Here is a 20,691-nt window from a genome sequence, read left to right as displayed (position 1 = left end):
CTCTGGGCATTGCAGTTATTGTTAGATGATACTGTATCAGGCTTGTGAAATAACAAGCTATCTGGGAAAGTAAATCTTGTTTACTCACAAAGATAAGCTGTACAACAAGCAACACTGGCAATTGTCATCTTTTTGGAGGATGTGTAAAAGCTAGAGATGAAATGATTAGTTGCTTGATCAATTTGCCAATCAGCAGCAAATAATGAACAACTGCTTTGGTAAATTCATTTCATACAAAACTATTTGTTGGTGTCACTTTGGATTTTAGGAAACTGTGATAGACATTTTCCTGACTGACATTCAGTGTCTAATGGACAGATTAATCAACAATGAAAATAAATATTAGTTGCAGCCTTAGTGAAAATACTTCTACCAAGATTATATTAATGTGGGTTTTTGGATAAGCATCAAAATGTGCTCCAAAAGAAACATTTTGAACAGAAGCTGCTCCTCATTTGGTTGTATGTTTTATATAAATTATGAATGTTTGTGTACCTGCAACACATCCATGTGGTTGTTTCAGGTGGAGGAGTTCCGAGCACGGGATGCAGAGAATGGCCTGAAGATCGCCCAGGTCCTGGAGGGCTTCATCACCAGGAAGGTGGTCAAACAGACGGTGATGACTGTGGTGTATGGGGTCACGCGCTATGGAGGACGCCTCCAGATAGAGAAAAGGCTGAAGGAGATTGATGAGTTCCCCAAGGTACAGTGGTGGTAGAGGGTGAGGGTGATGGCTGGGGGGATTCCCCTCAAACAGTGTACTGTTTTATTTTTAGCATTGAATCAGTGTGGCATGACAGACTGGCCTCTTAGCACAGGATCTCCTCTATATGGGGCCCTTGTTACAGTTTCCTCTCTGGGTATACGTACAGCATACTTCCACACACATCAAGCCCAGATGGACTGGTAATCAAGTACAAGGTCTTCTCTACTGGGATCTGTCCTCCTTTCCATTGTCCTCTGCATCTGCATGAAGGCATTTTAACGATGCACTTGAAGGGATTTTTAGTAAGTTTGACCTCTAAGTGAGCTGCATGGGACCAAGCACAGAGGTTTTTCAATCTAATTTTAGTCAGGTTTATTTACATATTATCTTATTGCAGTGAAATGAAATATTGTATGGTTGAATCAGGGAGGCCATGAGTGTAATACAACAATAGGTATAATATTTGATATCCTCTGCACAGCCAATCTGGATCTATTTTTAGTTCAAAACCATCACACTGCATTGCACATAAATGGTCCGTTGATGGGCACACCCATTCTGTCAGATGACACCATGGCAGGAAAATGGAAGTATTTAATCTTCACTGTAGTGCTTATTATCTGTCAAATAGCTATATAGTTCCTTAGAATAATCTCATTGTCTGTATAGATGGGATCAGCATGAGACTGTTGTCAGTGTATCTACCATCTCACAGCCAGAGGATTGTGCTAAATGACTTCTGCATAATGTCCCTAATTGTTTAAACAGGGAATTAGGGGGAAGTGTAATTATGACTGATTACAGGGGGATGGATGGGGGGTGAGGCAGCTCCTACTGAGGAGGAGGCCATATCTCTGTAATGATATGAGAAATGTACGTTTTTTTCATTGTGTGCCGCAACTTTTATCACTTACATTTCATTCATACATTGAATCCATTTAATAAAAACATTAAAAAAAATTATTAAATATTACTTGTATTGAATTGTTTTCATTTAGAAATGCAGAGGAGCAAAAAAGTAAAATGTATTTAAGGATGTGAATACACCACAATCATTATGTGTTGTTTTTCCAGGAACATGTATGGGATGCATCCCATTACCTGGTACGACTGGTGTTCAGTGGCTTAAAAGAGATGTTTACAGGGACCAGAGAGATCCAGGTGAGTTCATTACAACTGTATAAAGTCAGGTAGATGCATGCAATTATCTCATCCAACCCATTGTCACCTACTTGAGTGTTGCTAATTACATTACAGATCTGCCATTCAGTAAAAATATTATGTAAAAGTTCAGTTAATGTTCTTGTTTTCTCTAGAATATAATCATGTATGCAGTAAGTAGTATTTCCATTCAGGTGTTAAGCAAACATACAATTATCTATCATGGAACACAATGCACAATTACCCAGGTATTCAGACTTTTTCTCCACATCCATGATGGCACAGAATATCTATTTGTAATTTGTTTCTAAATGTGTGAAGAGACTGTGTGAATTATTACGCTTTAATTAATTAATTAACAACTCCAGGCAAACATATACAAAGAATAAGGTTTCCAATAATAAACACATACTTACTTGGGTTTACACTGATCTGATTATTCAAAGAAAATTTTCTAGAAATCAAACTCAAAGCAACTAACTAAACTAAGATAACTGAAATAACAGAAATGTATACTTTGATTAATACATTTTTCATTTTTCTTTTGAGGAAACCTTCAAGGAAATTGTTATTATTATTGTTAATAATATTTATATGAAATTACAGATCCCTAGAATAAAGTGTTACTCACATTTCTGACTACTGACCTACTACTGAATATAGGATGTTATTGTTATTAATGACTGCTTTACTTCACTATTACCCTAGCACTGGCACCCATTCATCACATAGACTCAATTTATAGATGTAGAGCCTGCACCTGGTAGGAGACTCTGCATTACCTCCACAGGCAGAGAGGAGTCTGACGAGCTAATAGAAACACCACCCACTGCTGGCGTGTGTGTCCTTTGGGGAGTGTGTGGGGACAACCCCGTCGGAGATGAAAAATCCCTTTCCCATCATACCTCAGTGGCGACCTAATGTTCTTGTGCGGGTGTGTGTTTGTGTGTATGCACCTGCTTCTTTTAAATAGGTCACATCCTCTTGCATTTCACAGGGGTGAGTTGAAGTATGAGTTCGAGAGAGGTAGCTGATCATCGCTGACCTGCTCGCCTACATTCTCTGCACATTTCCCATTTAATCTGTCAACACTGCTATTCATTCCCTTGAAATCTGTCTCTGTCCACTCTTTACTCTCTCTCCCTGTCTGCCCTTTATCAATCGATTGACTGATCAGTCAATCTCTCCAGCAATCTCTCCGGTTAATCTCTCACGCCCGTTTCTTTGCTTTCGTGATATCTTCTTTTCATTGTGCCAGGGAATATACGGAGACAGGTGATGATGAATGGAGCAGCTTTGGGCCAGACTGCTACCTGGAGTTGCTAGGGCATATTTGTCTTTCCCACAGCTCTGTGTGTGTGTGTGTGTGTGTGTGTGTGTGTGTGTGTGTGTGTGTGTGTGTGAGTGAGAGAGAGAGGAGGTGCTTGTGGGACATTAATAGGGCTTCCATTCTTGGAGACAAACTGTGCCAGACACTCATGCAAACAGCACTGTTGCTCTCAGTTTTTAGAATGAGCAAAAACCCCTCACCTGTTCCTCAGCAAGTTTGCAACAATTGTTTGCAGCTTCTCTAAGAAAAGCAGCAGACCGAAGTGCATTGATCATTTGTTGATGCTGGTGGGAGAAGTTTGTTGTTCCAAATGCTCCACATTTATAGCCTGATTGATTAAATTCTTGAGCCAGCCGACCATGAAGCTTCATCAGCCAGCTGATTTTAACTCACTGGCGGAACTTAATTGCTCTGACGTCCACATATACACACTCTTACAAACACAACAAATAGACAGGTATTCACACCCCTTAGTGGTGACGTGTTTTGTATATTTTCTGAGTAAGCTCCTTGATCCTGTGTGTGCCCTCACTTTACCTTTGCTGATGTCCATCTGTTGCAGGATTGGCTGACAGAGAGCGCCAGGCTCATCTCCAAGGCTGGCCACACTGTGGAGTGGGTGACACCCCTGGGTTTACCCATTGTTCAGCCATACCATCGCACACGCCACCAAGTGGTAAGTTTGATCATTTGTCGGCATTTGTCAAGTTTTTTTACTTGTCTCCCTAAAGTGAAGTTATAATAAAATGTACACGCATACTGTCTGTGTCTATTTCTGTATTTTAACTAGTACAGTTGTTAGAATAAATTAGCGTTCTTTGGCACCATCATGGTATCATTTCAACTCGAATCCACTCTACTTGCTTTGGGTAGCAAGTAACTACAGATAGTACCTCCTAAATAGGATTATTACTATAGTGATGACGCAGTAATGAACAATGGGGGACATAGATACCTATCAGAAAAATGTCTGGACCTCTTTAATTGACTGTGGCGTGCTTTTACAAGTTGCCACTGAAGGTTTTGTACAGTAACTAACAGAAATGCGACAGGTTACAGTGAGCTGTGCTTGGCTGCTTAAAAATGGCAGGTTTGCTCAGAACGTCCCATCTTGAGTAATGTTGACGCAGTAGTGCAAATCCTCTCTGACCAATCAGTTGTCTGTAGTGTTTTCATGTGACCTTTTGGTATCACCTCAGGGACACAAAAACGTTCCAGGTACCAGGTACTATCTACAACGTTTGCCAAATGGAAAATAAAAAAAGGCGAGTAGAGTCAGCTGAGTCAGTACCATGCAGTAGAAAAGGGCTAAATGTCAGTAGTGGCAGAACCTACCTGTGATCCTGATGCACCACACCCTCTCTTTGTATGTTCAACATAGTTTCCCCACACTGTATGATGGATAATTACAGTCCTGTCTACATTTCTCTATTTTCAGAAATTATCTAGTTGACCTTTCTGATGTTCTTCTCCTCTTGAACCTCCACCTGTTTGTTCTCATCTTCTTCTCTTTGTCTCAACTTGCACAACATTCTCAATACTCCCAACAACTGACCTTTTCATAACACACAGTATGTCCACTTCTCAACTCACATAAATACAAGACAAACAGGACTCATTAATCTCTCTCTTGACATAATGACCATTAATAAAACCCCCTGTGTGTACTAGCCTTGTGCTGTTATATAATGTCTGTTAGATTTGACCCCTCATTTCCATGAGGTTGTGAGGTGATTTCACTTTCACTATAATCATCATTTCACAGTGTAATTTCCACTCATTATATTTCATTGGACTCTGATGGAATTTCTGATGAAGCTGATAATAAATCAGGTTGGCTGATGCTGCGGGCATACAGTAAGCTATTGCACACATGCTGTATGAGCCGAATGAGTATTTACACACAAACACAAGAGCACTAAAAACAGCTGCTTTCCTAATAGCTGTCAGCTTTTTACAAGCTATAAAACTAGTTAAATTTCAGTGTTTTTATCCAGTGAGAACAAGCTGTTGTCCTCACAGAGCCAGACCACAAAGCTCAATAGGCAGCACTGCCAATGTGCTGAGACAAAATTACTTTGCATGTGATTTAATCAGATTTTTTTTTTCAGCTGATGGAGATGACTTGATGCACTTGCCTCTCATCGGGCTCTCCAGGTCTTCAAAAACACACCAGGATCTCTAAAAGCATAGTTAAAGTACTTTGATAGACTGGCAATCTGTCAAGGCTACTATCTAAAAGTAAAAAGTGAGCTTGTGGGATATAATGTCGTCTGACTTTGCATTTAGGGTGTCCACAACCCATCCCCCTTGTTTTTGCCACAAACTATTTTTAGGCAATTTCACTTATTCACTTCTAATTTGTTTTTCTCTCGTCTTATTTTTTTCCACAGAAAATTTTGCTCCCTAAAATAATTATTGTGTCAGTCTTCTCATAGACAGGGGACACAAATTATCACAAATCCTTAAGTACTGGATGCTTTACGGGTAGAATGTCCGAGCTGGACTTTCCAAGTCTCGATAGGTTTGATCTAGGAGTGCAGCACTGATGGTGCATTGTGATTGCTGTGAGTGGCCCGACTTAAATGGAGTTGAACAACATCACTGGAGTTGTTCGTCACTATGGAGATCCTGACAGTAGCATGTCTTATAGATAACATGTCTGTTGCCAGCACGTCTGAAGATAACATGCCTTGTGTGTGTGTGTGTGTGTGTGTGTGTGTGTGTGTGTGTACATGGAAAGAGGTAGCCTGTATATGTGGTTGTGTGTTATATCAAACCCATGCAAGCTTCTAATATCCTTAAGCTCATTAACTAAGTTAAAGGAAGAGACAGACATATAGCGTATGCCAAGCACAGACAGCTAGCTCATAGGCTGGCCCAGCGTGCTGCCTGCTCTTTTAGTATGACATGAAGCAGAAGGTTAGCTTAGAGGGGGTGTGACACCTCCTAAGCAGGTGCAAGAGAGCGTGGGTGACAGATGGTGGGTCCCCTGTGGGTTTGTCTCTCTCTGGATATAGTGTGGTACATTTCCTTGATTTGATCTGCTTCTTTTAATGTCCTGCAGGGACAGGGTAGCTGATTAACCTGTGCATTTTTCAAGGCCCAAAATTGAAGAAATTAATGAATGAATGAATAAATGAAGTGATGACTTTGCTGCCTGAATGTGGTTTTAGCTTCCACTTCATATATAACATTCTTCATCCCCTGCAATAATCCAGTTGCATCACTAACCAACAATAATGAAACTAACTTGCAGAAAGGTCACCTTTTCCCCGCGTAGCTGGATTAAATTCAATCTCCCAGTCCCCTCTCTGCCTCTTGAATCCAAGGCCACAGTGTTTCTGAGGGTCATCAGTAATTAGACTCTAGATAGAGTGGGAAGATGAAGCATGATGTACAGTAAGAAAACCAAGAAGGGGAGAGAAAGTAGTTACAGTAGCTTCACATAATCACACAGCAGTGCTTCTGCATGAGTACATCTTTGGGTTTTTGATTTCTGGTTGTTTTCAGTGAACATACAGAGAGTATGCATGACACCCTGGGTGATGTAGTATTTGCCACACGTGATGGGAGGTGAGAAAGTTAGAGTTGGATGGAGTATCTGAGTGGAGCATGAACATGCATCAGGGAGGATGCCTAACAGGATTTGGAGATACTAATCGGATCAGAGGTCACTCTGGCTCAGATTTCTTGTTAATTTTCATTCATAACCCTCCCAGGCAAGGTTACAGTGAAATCTCACTCTCAGCGGATGGCGACACCAGGGAGTCGTCAGCTGGATTGGCTGGATTTGACTGGATTTGTGAGTTTATACTGTCAGTAAAAGCTTGTGATCTAATGTCCTCTCTCTGGAAGGACTCAGTTTAGGTTATTTTGGGTGTTGGTGGTAATTTTCCTGGACTGATTATCATGATAACATGATTAATTTCTTATTAGTTAAGTACAAAACAGCAATCGTTTGTCGCCTACAGCATGTCAAAAATTGGGCACTGTTATCATTGATAAACAGTTAAATCAACTGCATTACAAGCCCCAAGAGTTAATACATTTTAAATAAAAGTTTTTTTATCCCTAAATCCTACTAATCATGGAAGGATTATTAAAAAACAGGCTTCTTGGCACAAATATGGGACGCATGGGTACAAGACCTCCAGACTGAATGAAACAATACATGTTCACTTGGTCTTTATTTGCAGTCATTTTGTGTCTTTTTGTGGTCCTTTAGTGGTCATTTAGTCTCTTTGGATGCTTTGCATTTCTTAGTGATCATTTTGTGTGTGTCTTCGTAGTTTTTTTTCATCTCTTTGTGATCCTTTAGCATCTCAATGTAATTTCTTTGATGTCCCTTTTAGCATTTCATGTCTTTTTCTTGTCATTTTGACCCCATGGAGCCTTGGGCCTGTGCTCTACAACGCCAGATCAGTAATCCATTTATGTTACTAATAACAAACCCATGCTGAATTTTAACAACTTGATTTCTAGTTTCTAGTAGTCTACTTTCTATACTACTGCCATTCTTAACAAATGACATGCTCTGTCTGTCTGCTCTCTTTTCATTTGTATAGAAGCAGGATTACAGCAGATTTAGAGAAAGTCACAGGGTCTATACAATAAGTCTATACAATGAATATGCTTTTCATTCAAATTCTGGGGAACTACGTATTTCTAAATGTCGGCTTGATGCCCTGCATGCTTCCTTTTGCCTTGGAAAAGAAGTGAGCCGTTCCCAGGGGTAGCATGATGTTTCGTTGAACTTGCAGAATCTTGTGGCATTTTGGGGTGAAATTATGAATGCAGTTTGAGTTTCAAGGACATCCCCAAGAGGTAGACTAAGAAAGTTTGGTAGAAAGAAGGTCTGGGAAAGGTCAGTGGAAGTGTGGCAAGGCTCAGGGGTGTGTGCGACTGTGAGTCTGTAGCTGTCTTCATCTATCTTCAGGGGGAAAAGGCGAGGTACAGGACCAGGTGACCTGTAACAGCAGAGAAAGGAGGTGTATGAGGTGAAGCACAAAACTGCTTCCTCTTGAGTAGATGAGAGGTGATATTAAACACTGTGTGATGAATGGGGATTCCCTCTCTTGGCAGCATAGCTTTTATGTGGTTCCTGATGGCTGATGTATCCATGACCATCTGCACTGCAGCTCTCGGGTGATTTAGACGACAGTAGCCTATTCCCTACAGACACACACTAGGGTTAGCCAAGGTCTCATTCATCACAGCCCCAGGGTCTGAGTCAGAACTTGTACACAGATCATGCATGTATTCATTAAAATGAACAGGACTGCAGCATGGTTGTGACCTCATTTACGGCGTGACAGTCCATTACTCACATCAAAGGTAACTTCCATTTCTTTCACCCTCACCCCTTTTTAAGTCACATTCTTTCCGTTCCCTCCATTGTACCGATCCATGAGGACACAAAGATGGGATGCTAAGAGCAGAATGATGGACAGATCCCCTCACAAGTCCTGATAGAGCAATGATTGATGAGATATCAGCCATGGCAGAAACTAATGGGGTTTCACCACACTATGCTTCTATTTTAAAACCATTTCTTGATAATTGTGTAATTCTGTCATTCGTCACACTGCGACCTTCAAGCAATCAACTGGAACCACCAAACAAAGTAGCTTGCTGGCCCCCGCAGCTAGCTTTAATGTACGGCCATCCATGTGAACACCTGTCACTTTAATCTCTTTATATCCATGCAATCTTTTAAACATGCGGCTAATAATATCAGAGGTTTAATTAATTTAACAGGTCTGTCATACCGAAATCTCAGTTAAGTATCATGTACAAATATGCAATAGAGCATGTTTCTTTTTCTACAATCACTTTAAAGTAGAAGGTAAATGTGGCAAAAGTGTAATCTGTAACATTACCTTAATGCAAAAGAGAAAAGTAGATGTTAATATTAATTTAAAAAAAAATTACATTATAGTTTTAGCCATGCTAGCAGCTTGGTTGGTTGGTTGGTTGGTTGGTTGGTTGGTTGGTTGGACAGAAATATCTTGGTATCTCCTGGCTGGGTTGGCTCTGGTTGGCACAAAACTTTCATGGCTCCCAGACGATGTATCTTAATGAATTTGGTGATCCCCTGACTTTTGCTGTTGTGCCACCATGAGCCTGACATTTTGGTTTTGTCTGAAATAACTCAGCAACTATTAGATAGATAACTATAATTTTTGGTACAGATATCCATGTTCCCCTCAACATGGATTTGATCAACTTTTGGTGATCCCTAAACTTTCCATCTCACTCCAGTAAAATGTTTACATTTGCAGTTTTGTGTGAAATATCTTAACAAATGTTGGATGGACAGCTGCTGCACTCACAGTGTGCTAACACATATCCACATATGCATGAGCACACACGTCCATATACGTCAGCATGCAAGCAGTAGTTTAAACTGACTAACAAGGTGACAGACTGTTTAAAAAGTAAGCATGATATTTTAACAGACTGAACGGTGACAATAGTAGCCTGCTAATGTTGTGAGCACCCAGTTCATATTATGAGCTGCTGCTACGTTAGCCTAAAAAAAGCTAATGTTGGTCTTTGTGAATATTGTGTGTGGTACTTTGCTACACCTGCACTTGCTGCTGTCATTACACGTTGTTGTTACTGTTTACTGTGCCTGCCGTCAGACTAGAACACTTATAGTGTTATTATACTGCCCTCATCAGTCCTGGAATAATCACCTCTCTCGTACCTATGACATCTTTGTTACTTATGGTAATTAGAAAAACAAATATCCTAACATTTTCAGAATTTTGGCATTGACTTTGTACTGAAGTATCGCTTCTCGTGACATGCTACCTTCGATTCAGTTAAAACTTACCTGGATGTAATATCGCAAACAAAGGTTCACGGAGCACACAGACACTGTCAATATGTCAGTGCACTTATTTCTAAAAGTGTCACCTGATTTTATAAATGAAAGTTTTGATGCCCTAATTTTGAGCTCCAGCGTCTTTTGTCGATGTTGACTTTAATAAAATCCATAGCCAGAATCACTTCCTTAAATCTGTCAAGAGAACATCCCACGTGAAATGTTTGTTTTCCAGCTTTTCAGGAGGTCAGACTCAGAACAAATCTGAAAAGGGAATATTCAGAATTGCAGAAGGATTTCAAAGGGTCTCAGCGTCCTCACTGTTCATCCAACAGACAGAGAAGCAAGAATGATTAACAGACATGGTTATTAAAGAGTGGTATTCATATTATGGGCAATAAACAAATTGAATTCAAAGACCCCACCCAGCAACAAATTTGAAAAATGTGTCAGTAAGTGGTGTAAAGCCAACTAATAACTGATATGAGTTGATCCACCTGTTATCTTTCCACCTGTCCTACACCACACAAATGGCATGTAAAACCCACACTTAAAGGCTCAACTTTTACCACTGACCTGCCATGATGGTTAATATGAATCAATTTGTTCCATTATTTTGCCTATTTGTGATGCAATTTCATATATTTGACCTAAAAACAAGCAGCAGAATGCAAATTTGTTCACATGTGAGCCCATTAATAACTTTAAAAAAAACCCAAACATTTTCTATTCATTCATACAATCATGGGTAAATCTTGTTCTGAATAGTAACTAACAGTAATGGTGTCTAATGGCCTTTTACAATAAAAGCAGTTTTCATTATTCAGAGGACAGATAGATCTAAGTGTTTGTAGCACTATGAATATAATTAAATTAGCAAAACATTTCTGAGCCAAAGCTGCAGAGTGAAAACAGAAAATGTGTTCAGGCAGAGCAGACTTAGAGACACTTAGATACATTAGTGTAAGCTGCATGCAAGGTACAGTAAACACACTAATGCAATGTGCTCACTTTATAAGGAGTTGGCTGCCTGCTGCCAGTCATATCTCTTTCCTGATAGTAGCGCGTCGTTCCCACCCAGGCACAGTTCCAAGGGTCAGGGAAAGGATGCCCTGCCGCAGATGCCTTGGCGCGGCTGAGTGGATGGGCCCCTCAAGGCTTGGAAGATTAGGGTGCTAAGTCTTCTCTCCATTAAGAACAACTGTCAGTAACAGCTTGGGTGTTGGTCTGAGAGAGTGTAAAAAACAGCAGAAAACAGCAGAGATCAAACAGCGGTATTCGCCCAGTGCCCTGGCAGCGTGCATGTACTGGCAAATAGATCCCACTGCTGGCTGATCACTGGGATTAATGGGTCTATAGAAGTTACTCTAGAAGTTGTTATCTTAAGAAATAGCTGAGACTGTGTAATTGATGAGGTACTATTTTGTGTTCAAGTGTGCTCTTTGCTCACCTCCTTTTTTGCCTTTTTCTTCCATTAATTAATTCTAATAGAACCATCAATCGCTGTGATTGATTACCACTTACTTTTAATAAGCTGTAATTTTGTGGCATACTCCGGGAACTTGAGCAGCAACTTTCCCCTCTCTGCCTCTCCGTTACAGCTCTTTCCTGTCCATGGTGAAAGTGCATCACCACAAACTCACTCTACCTTCAGCCCTGTCCACGTGTGAATACATATGTGTGTGGATGTACATAGATGTCTATGTAGATGTGTCTTGAGCATGTGCTTCTAAGGTGAGAACAGGTGGCCCCATGAAAAAGTATCTTTATTTCCTTAATGTGATGTAATTCCTTTTAAAACAAGATGTCAGGGTGGAACATAACGGTTGTTCTGCAAAAAAGGGGCATCAGTTAAGCAGAAACAAAAGGAGAAGTGGAGTTTGTTTAAAAAAAAAAAAAAAAAAGCCGTGGTGGCCTCATTGGTTGGGGTTTTGTTTACACTTCCTTGTGCAGGATGCAGTCTGCATCAAAGATTCACCGGTTTCCAGGTGACAGTGACAAGTGACAAGGAAATAAAATCCCCATTTTGTGGAATCTTTACAGAAACCAGTGAAGTGATCATGTTGTCACAGGCGTGACAAGGTCACATGCTTCTCACTGACCCAAAAGTTTCCCTTACACAGCAGACTGCTTACCCTAGAACAATTCACAGTGCTATAACTGACTCTCAAAAGCAGTGCAAGAGAGCTCACTATAATCTCTTTTGAGCCAAGGCCCACTGGGACTAGCAATGCTAAAAATATGTCCTAATGGGCTGCTGTAAAATGACTATGGCTAAAACTGCTCAACCCTGGACTTTTCCAAGAAATGCTTTAATGACATTTGGTAGAATAACCATAAATGCCAATTTAAAATAATGTATCTATTTTAATCCACTCAAAATGGCCACTACAGAGACAACTACAACTATTTAATATAGTCAAGCAGCGATGAACCTTTGAACCACAGTCAAAGCTTTTAGGGTTCAAGTAGCCTGAGATGAGTTTCAGTGCCCTCTGGCTCCCTGTGGCCACTGACCTAAATAAACAGCTGGAAAACCTAACATGGATGGATGGATATAATTCTGTGTGTTATCAACCATGTTTTGATTTTAAATTAGTTTCCTTTCACTGTGGATTCTGGTCAGGTACACTGAGAATCCACCATGAACAAATGTAAGTCAAAACTGAGGCTTGAAATAATGATGTTTTAAACTTTTGTTTGGTCACTGTTTTGGTGCTTGCTGATGTGCATCAGGCAAAGTGACTCATGTCAGCTGTGGTTTTGTAGTCCATTCATCAATCAACAGAAAATTAATCAGCATTTATGTGGATACTTGATTGATCATGTAAGTCAAACAGTCCTGAGTTACAGCTTCTCCCATGTGAGAATTTTCCACCTCTTTGTCATATGTGATAGTAAACTGAAAATTTTAGGGTTTTGGACTAAAATGGGCATTAAAAGATGTAAGTGTGGGCTTTAGGAATTTGTAATGGACATTTTCCTCTATTTTCTGATATTTTAAAGACCAAACAGATTATCACCTTATCAAGGAAACAATTATCAGGATAATCAATAATGACATTTAATAAGTTGCAGCCCTGATATTTTTTTGTTTCAAGACTTTACTCAGGCTGTAATATACTTCTAAGGAGTGACATGTTAAACTCGGCATACCTTTCTTTCATGGCTGCACTTTATGTACATCATTTCACGTGCCTTGTCCTTTCACATGACATATTTGTCATCTAAGAAACCTTTCTAATCTAGGGAGTTACAATGAGGAGCTCTTCTTATCTTTGTATTTTAACAGACATATGTAGTAGTTATGTCTGGATCTTAGGTTACTGCCATCATCAGCCTGTTGGAAGTGAATTTATTTAAGTTAAATCTTTGTCTTTGTCTTTGTTTTGCCTCTCCAGCTGAAGAGTACCATGCAACACATCAACCTCCAGATCAACCATGACACCAAAGAGTAAGTCCTCCTGTAGTTAACAGCTACTAACACTGACCCAGAGCGGATATAATGTTACCACTTTATTCTCTCTCTCTCTCTCTCGACATTTTGTGCTGAAATGTCTCCAGTCAGTCTGTTTTTAGTGACCTGGAACCAGGACAGAGGATATAGCTGGTGAGAGAAAAGGTGTTCACAGCAGGTCTTTCATTTTGACACTGACATTTAGTTATGTTTTCATAATGTAGCTTCAGACCATTTGACAACTTTCTGTTCAGTTTTTAGGGGTGAATGAAAGTAGAAAGTAGAGCTCACTTTTGAGGCAGTTAGCTTTCATTCGCAGGAACTTCAGCTGCACAAAAGTGCTGTCTGCAGTGGATTTTTTCACTAATTGCCTTCTCAAGCTTGCGTGTAACTTTGCATTTGTTATACATTAGGAGATGATATCCTAAGTGTGTGGAAACCTTGAAAGCATAGTTTTACACTTCCAGTTTCAGCCGTAAGAAGTGGAACTTGGACTTTGCTCATGGAAATTAGTTCAGATAAGTAGTTTAGTTTAGTCATTTATGAGCATGTGAGAAATAAATTAAAATTTTCTATAATGACTAGAATTACTTGCTGCATTAGAAATGTATGACACAACTTGACAAAAATGCAATGAAAAATTATATTAACGGGTTAAGTTTCAGTTACATAGTCGTAGTTCAACTTAATCTAGATTTAATTTGAAAACACTCCCAAACATGATCAAATATTCATATTAATTATGTCCTTGTGTAGCGTAAGTAAAATTTCAGCCCCTGAATAGCTTATATAGCTAATTATGCAATTGTTTCACACATGATCACCAGTGTATTTGACTCATTTTCCACCTTCCTTGAGTATCATTAATCTTTTAGGAGAAGGAAGACCATGATTTCCAGCTCAATTAGAGCGTTTGTGTCATCCGTGAATGAGGCACAAGAGAAAAATATTTAGACACTTTTAAAAGAGAAGACAGAGAAAGGGTGATTGAGGTGAGTAGAGGCTAAAAAAAAGACACAATGAGAGTCAGCAACAGACAGCTGAGGGAAGACAGAGTAAGAGCACTGGAGACAGATATGACAGAGACTGACAGCTGTCCTCCTCAGTCTGACATCTACAGTATATACCACAGATGCAGCAGTGTGAATACTGAAACACTAACCAACGCGGAAGGAGTCGGGGGGGGGGGGGGCACGCAGAGTGATGCTTAGAAAGGCTGCCTTGTCTGAAACTTGAAATTTGCTGTCAGAGAGAAAGTATCATGCAGCCTGACATTCTGAGCTAAACTTGACACAGTCGGCATGGCTGATTTTCTTCAGCTTTTCCTTCCACAGAGAGACACACACACGCACACATGCAAATGAGAGCACCCACAATTACACTTACTGTAATTAAATAGCCTAAAAAAAGCTTGTCCAACATTGAATTAAATTAAATGTAAATACAGGTAAAGATGAAGTGGTGACAGCCTTCAAGCCCTCGTCTTCTTGCTTTGTCCTCTGTCCCTCTCATGCTGAATATCAGGCCTATGCAGTGAAAGTGCAGTGAGAAAAAACATTAAATGCTAAGCTCTATGCCAACTTTTAGTATCTCTTGTGATATGAAGTGAGCCCTCATGCTGCTTGTGTGCTCTGTAGGGAAAACAGTTAGACTTCAGAGAGCTGTGGTTGCTAACCCTTACTGACTGACTGAGTACTGACTATGCACCTTTCCAGTCTGTCAGGCCTATGGGATTTCAAGGTGACATGTTTGATTTGTGTATGAGTGGAGGTGTGAGGCAAAGAAAAAAGGAAAAAGAGAAAGGCAGTATTGTTCTAAGTGTCGCTAGATGATTTCCAGGAATCTTGTTTTTGTTCAGCTCAAGCCCACAACAGCAGTACTAAAATCACCGTGATAAAAATCTGACTTTCCCAAGCCAAGAGCAAAACGGACAGAAGGAAAACGAGACTGACAGACAGGCGTGATGTGTTTGTGTGTGTGTCTGTGTGTGCTTTAACTTTGGGTTTGGCCCAAGCTCTCTCCGCTCTGTCTGCATTTCCATTAGAAGAGCGTTCTGGTCTGTGGAAGCCCAGAGGATTTGAATGGCACAGGCTCAGAGTAATGAGAACATGGGGATGCAGATTGGCAGAATGTTTTTTTTCTATCTCTATCTTCAGTAGCAGCAACACTGCATTTATATTACTTTGTAATATTTCTTATATCACGTCTACATTTGCATACTCAGATATTGACTATTGTTTAGAAGATGGTGAGTCCCCCAGGGGTCACATAGTAGAAAGTAAATATTGATGTTGAAATCCATGCACACAGAAAGGCCAGCACAGTAGACATTCTGGCTTATCACAAGGAAAACACAGGTGTGACTAATAATATTCATGATGCAGCCTTTAATAATATAGTTATTACACCAGTGCTTTTCCTGCTAGTGTAATTACATTTCATCTGTGGTTGTATTAAAAGGTGCACAATAGGGCTGCACAATTAATCGAAATATAATTGAAATCATAAGTGCAATGTCCAAATCACAGGAGCTGCAATTTCAAATGTTCAAATGTGTCACAACATTGTTGTGCATTGGTGGCACCATAAGCATTGTGGTGCTACTGAGATGGCCCAGCCTACAAATCATATCATCACATCATCATCATTTTTTTTTTCAGTGAAAATGAAAAGCAAAAATGATCATTCCAACTGAAATTGTGACTCATATCACAGTGTTTGTTTTTTGTTTGTTTGTTTTGTTTTTTTGCATATATGCAGCCCTAGTTTTCTGCTTGTCTGACTTATGAGGAACCATTACAGAGAGTCCAGAACTGTTTTTAAATGTCTTCACTTGGTTTTCAGGAGGCCAGACACAGTTAAACAGAAGAACGCCTTCCCGCCAAACTTCATCCACTCTCTGGACTCCACACACATGATGCTGACTGCTCTCCACTGCTATAGGTATAATTTAACATACTGTGTTTATTATATGAGTATTTTGAACACTTCAAATAAAACATAAACACACTCCTGGTATCTCCTGTTGGCCATCTAGAGTCATTTTTCTAAAGGCGGTTTGTAATATGCCTCTGAGATTGACTCAGTGTGCATGACCTCAGATAGGTGTTGTATGATATGCTTCGTTATATAACCTCATTTCACAGAATCAGCCTCCAGACAGGTGTGATAATTCATGATGCAACTCACATTGGCTTTGAATGAATGTCCTCTACGGTTTTAGCAATTATTGTCTGTGTAATGCAATTCTGTGCAACTTTTTTTTTTTTTTTTTTTCAAAGTCTACCTTATTTCAATATCATTGTCTACTCTTTCTTGAATCTCGTCCCTCTGATTTTAATTCCAGCGCTGGTCTGACATTCGTCTCAGTACACGACTGTTTCTGGACCCACGCCCTCACTGTGGACACCATGAACAAGGTATCAAATGACAGAACAACCTTTTTTTACTCCTGCCCATCCAGATTCTTTCACCATTCCTGGTCCTTATCATCCTTCCACAGCTGTTTCCATCCTGTCCGATCATATATCACTGGGGTTTTGTATTCTCCTCTTTTTGCTGATTAATTGAAGCTAAAGGTGGCTTTGCACACATGAGTCTGTTCACCTGATCCATGCCTCTCTTCAGTCTATTTTTGGACCAGGAGAATGAGTGTATCTGTTTGTGTTCTGAGTTTGATTTAGCACTTTTCCAGTGGATGCTGGTGATAAAAATAATATGTGTGGCATCACAAGTGCTTTTGTTAAGGTAAGAAGCATCAGCTTTGCGATGCCAGTAAAACAAACTTTATACCTTCACTGCTGCATAGATTTACAGACTGCTGACTGCAGGTAGCACCATCAGACAGAGCCTGTTGTGCTGGATAAATGAGTGTCTGCCCCTGTCTGCTGAAAGTAGCTTGTCAGCAGGCCCAGACTGAGATACAGCATAGAATAAAATTGACCATATTACCATAAAACCCCAATTTTCTGTGGCTGTAGCTTCAGTTTTATGTCTTCACTCAATCTCAGAGGAGTTACAACCAATGAAGCAGCTCCCTCTCAGTACATTTATTCTCATATTCTCTTGATGTGTTAGAATAGTATACGCCTTCCTCATTACACAGGTAATTGAACACAGCGGCAGGGGAGGGGGTATTACATATCTTAGTCAACACCTAAGCATATGAAGCAGGGTCTTATTCTAATGGCAACTGCTCCATCCGTCATCCATCATCCATCATCCATCCATTTTCTGAACTGCCCAGTTCCTGTTCAGCGTGAGGAGTTTTTGTTCCTTAAACTACAAAAACCACAAAAGCACTGGGTGGAAAATGTTTAGACTCCCTGTTAGTTTTATTGGTAAGGTCAGTTTCCTGGATTTTAATAAGGTGGTGGATAGTTTTGCACAGAAGCAGATCGAGGTGATATATATTAATATTGTGAAAGCCTGTATTTAGAAACTGTGCCTTTAAACGAGCCATCAAGACTTCTATAACTTTAACTTCCAGAGAGAAGCCTGAGTGTAAAACTAGAGATGGTTTTTGCTACTTAAAACCACAAACATATCCTCTTGTGGATATCAAAACTTCAAAAAATGGGCCTCTTAATCGAAATATTATTGAAATTGTAATATGGCCAAGTGCAGTAGGCTAAAATGCAGGAGCAGCTATTTTTTGATAAAGGTAAAATATGTCACAGCATTATAAATGAAGCGATCTGGTGCTACAGAGAGGCCCCGGTCTACATACATATTCTCCAGAAATAAGGGAACATGATTGTTTGGTGCAAAAATCATATTTTTATTTTTTTATTTATTTTTTTATTTTTTATTTTTTATATATTTTACACTTTTTTCATTGAAAATAAAATGCAAAAATTACCATTCCTACTAAAATTGTGACTCATATCGCAATCACAATATCTGTCAATAATAATCACAATATGATTTTTTTATTTTTATTTTTTATTTTTTGCATGTCGAAACCTGTCATATCATGTCATAGGAATGATCCTGATAAATTAAAGCCAGTACAGAGAGTAATAACACTTTTCTTTCTGAGGACAGTTAAACTGTCTCGTGTCTGTCTGAGTCTAGTTCTGCCCTTTTCAATCATCTCCCTCACACCTCCATCCATCTTTTAGCAGGTCACCAGGTTAGGATAGTCTGAGGAGCTTGCCAGTCAAGTGATCAGACCAGAGTAACTCAGAGTGCACTCTTCTCTGCTTCTTCCTCCTCCTGTCAGGTCTGTCGGGAACAGTTTGTCTCCCTGCACAGCCAGCCAATCCTTCAAGAACTGTCCAACTTCCTGCTACAGAAATACTGTGCTAGCGTCCTGTGAGTTTACACACCTGCATGCAGGAACACTTTTGATTGTGCACACACACAAGTCTCAGGATCAACACCATGGTCGTTCGGCTAGTCGTTTTTTTGATGAAAGAAATAGCCTTATCTGTCTTCACTTCACAGTCTCCTATTCAGGGACAAATAATTATTGTCATCTTGTGTCTATATTCTTGCAAAATATATAAAATACTATTATGTAATAATTACATGTTCATATTTTTTAATCTTTGTTACCCCCTGCAGTCTATCCCTGCTTTTCTGTTTGAATTGTTCTTACACAGCAAACCATCATTGCTATCAGTCTCTGTCTGTTTGTTTATGCTGCACTGTGTGATCTTTCTGGACTTTTATGGTATAGACAAACGCTATCACACACTGAGTATGCGACTCCCCCTTGTACAAACATTATAAATCAGTCCAAACAGAAAGTACACACACATAAGAGGTTACAAGATTGTAAAAGTTATATTAGTGTGCCAGAGTTTTTACTCTACTTGTCTGCAACATTTGATATAAAAGGATTTTCTCTCCTTCTCTCCATGTATCTGTCTTACTGGCCTCAGGCTGGGTTAAGCTCATCATCTGACTGTGTTTCTCTCTCTTTGGGATAATTGGACACCTTCTCTACAGCCTTTACTCCACAGCAGCCCTCATCCTCTTTGTCTTTCTCCCTCTCTCTCTTCCACACATCGACACATTACGGTTCCCTAAACCTGGCAAAGATATTATTCAGTCTAGTAGACACCAGACAGAAGGACATGTGGGACTACAAAGACATTTTGGGATGCTTACCTTGTCATAATATGAAACTGAAAAGATATTTACCGTACCATATTATGTGCCATATTTTTTTTTTCAAGAATTTTAAATAAATCAACATAGGACTGTATGTTGGCAATTTTCAAGTCACTCATGTGAGGATATGAATGATTATCCCAATGATGGAAATTCATCACGACCAACTTACTTTGAGTGTTTTTTATCGCAATGTGCGATAAAATCGTATATCGTCCCATCCCTAGTAACAAATCTAGCAACTTTTTGGACAATCCTTTGCTACTTTCCATATAAGAGAGCTGCTAGCAGGGGTTAAAGTGAGCCGGAGTGATCCAGAATAAACTTCAATTAATATTGTAAATAAACGAATATGAGTGTCTAAACAGAGAGCAAGACAGACTAGCAGACATGCACGCATGCATGCACGCACACACACACACACACACACACACACACACACACACACACACACACAGGCAGTAGAGAAGCCCCTCCCGGCATCATCACACAAGGCAATGGTCCTTTCAACTACACTGTTGCAGAAAAGGTGCTGCACCGCTTATCCAGGAGCACATAAAAAGCTCTACATTATAAATTCAAGAGGTCATTATAAAGATCAGCTTTACATGGGATTAAAAAAGGGCAGAGGAGCAGAATCACTTTTTGACCGGTGGAGAAACAGCCAGGCTACAGAGGTGGACTGTTCACCATTTCATCCTTGCTCATCATCTATCAATTAAATCAATCTTTTAATAAAATATATTGCATATTGATACATGGATTACTACTTTTGTACATAGTAGTCACCTTTTTTAAAAGTAGTTCATAGTGCATTTGTAGCATGGGAAGAAGTGTAGTAGCTAAAAAATGTCATATTTTAAGTGAACCATTTACATCCTCACACATGAACAGATGTCAGCTCCAGCACAACACATTACAAGTACTAATTATTTATTTAGAAGTGCTAGTTCAAAGGCAACTACACTTGTGGGACTGACAGTTTGATCTGAGAAACAACTCGTATGTAACCTTAACAACTCTTATTGTGACATCCAGGCATGAGCAAAGCCATGTGAATGAGCACTGAAAGTTATCTGAAAGTC

The 20,691-nt window shown here is 39.7% G+C and overlaps 1 protein-coding gene across 1 annotated transcript in view; it reads left to right on the top strand.

Moving 5' to 3' along the window:
* polrmt (polymerase (RNA) mitochondrial (DNA directed)) overlaps positions 1–20,691 on the top strand; it is a 45,995-nt gene that overhangs the window by 22,412 nt on the left and 2,892 nt on the right. The window contains exons 13-19 of the mRNA XM_071487485.1: positions 524–703; positions 1,781–1,867; positions 3,760–3,873; positions 13,431–13,483; positions 16,331–16,429; positions 16,833–16,905; positions 18,711–18,802. Of these exons, the coding sequence (XP_071343586.1) occupies positions 524–703; positions 1,781–1,867; positions 3,760–3,873; positions 13,431–13,483; positions 16,331–16,429; positions 16,833–16,905; positions 18,711–18,802 (698 nt within the window). The remainder of the gene's footprint in view (positions 1–523; positions 704–1,780; positions 1,868–3,759; positions 3,874–13,430; positions 13,484–16,330; positions 16,430–16,832; positions 16,906–18,710; positions 18,803–20,691) is intronic.

Source organism: Trachinotus anak, unplaced genomic scaffold, assembly GCF_046630095.1.
Source record: "Trachinotus anak isolate AG129_WGS33_773 ecotype Australia unplaced genomic scaffold, CSIRO_AGI_Tana_v1 ptg000010l, whole genome shotgun sequence".
NCBI classification, from domain to species: Eukaryota; Metazoa; Chordata; class Actinopteri; order Carangiformes; family Carangidae; genus Trachinotus; species Trachinotus anak.
This window is presented reverse-complemented; position numbering and strand designations above follow the sequence as displayed.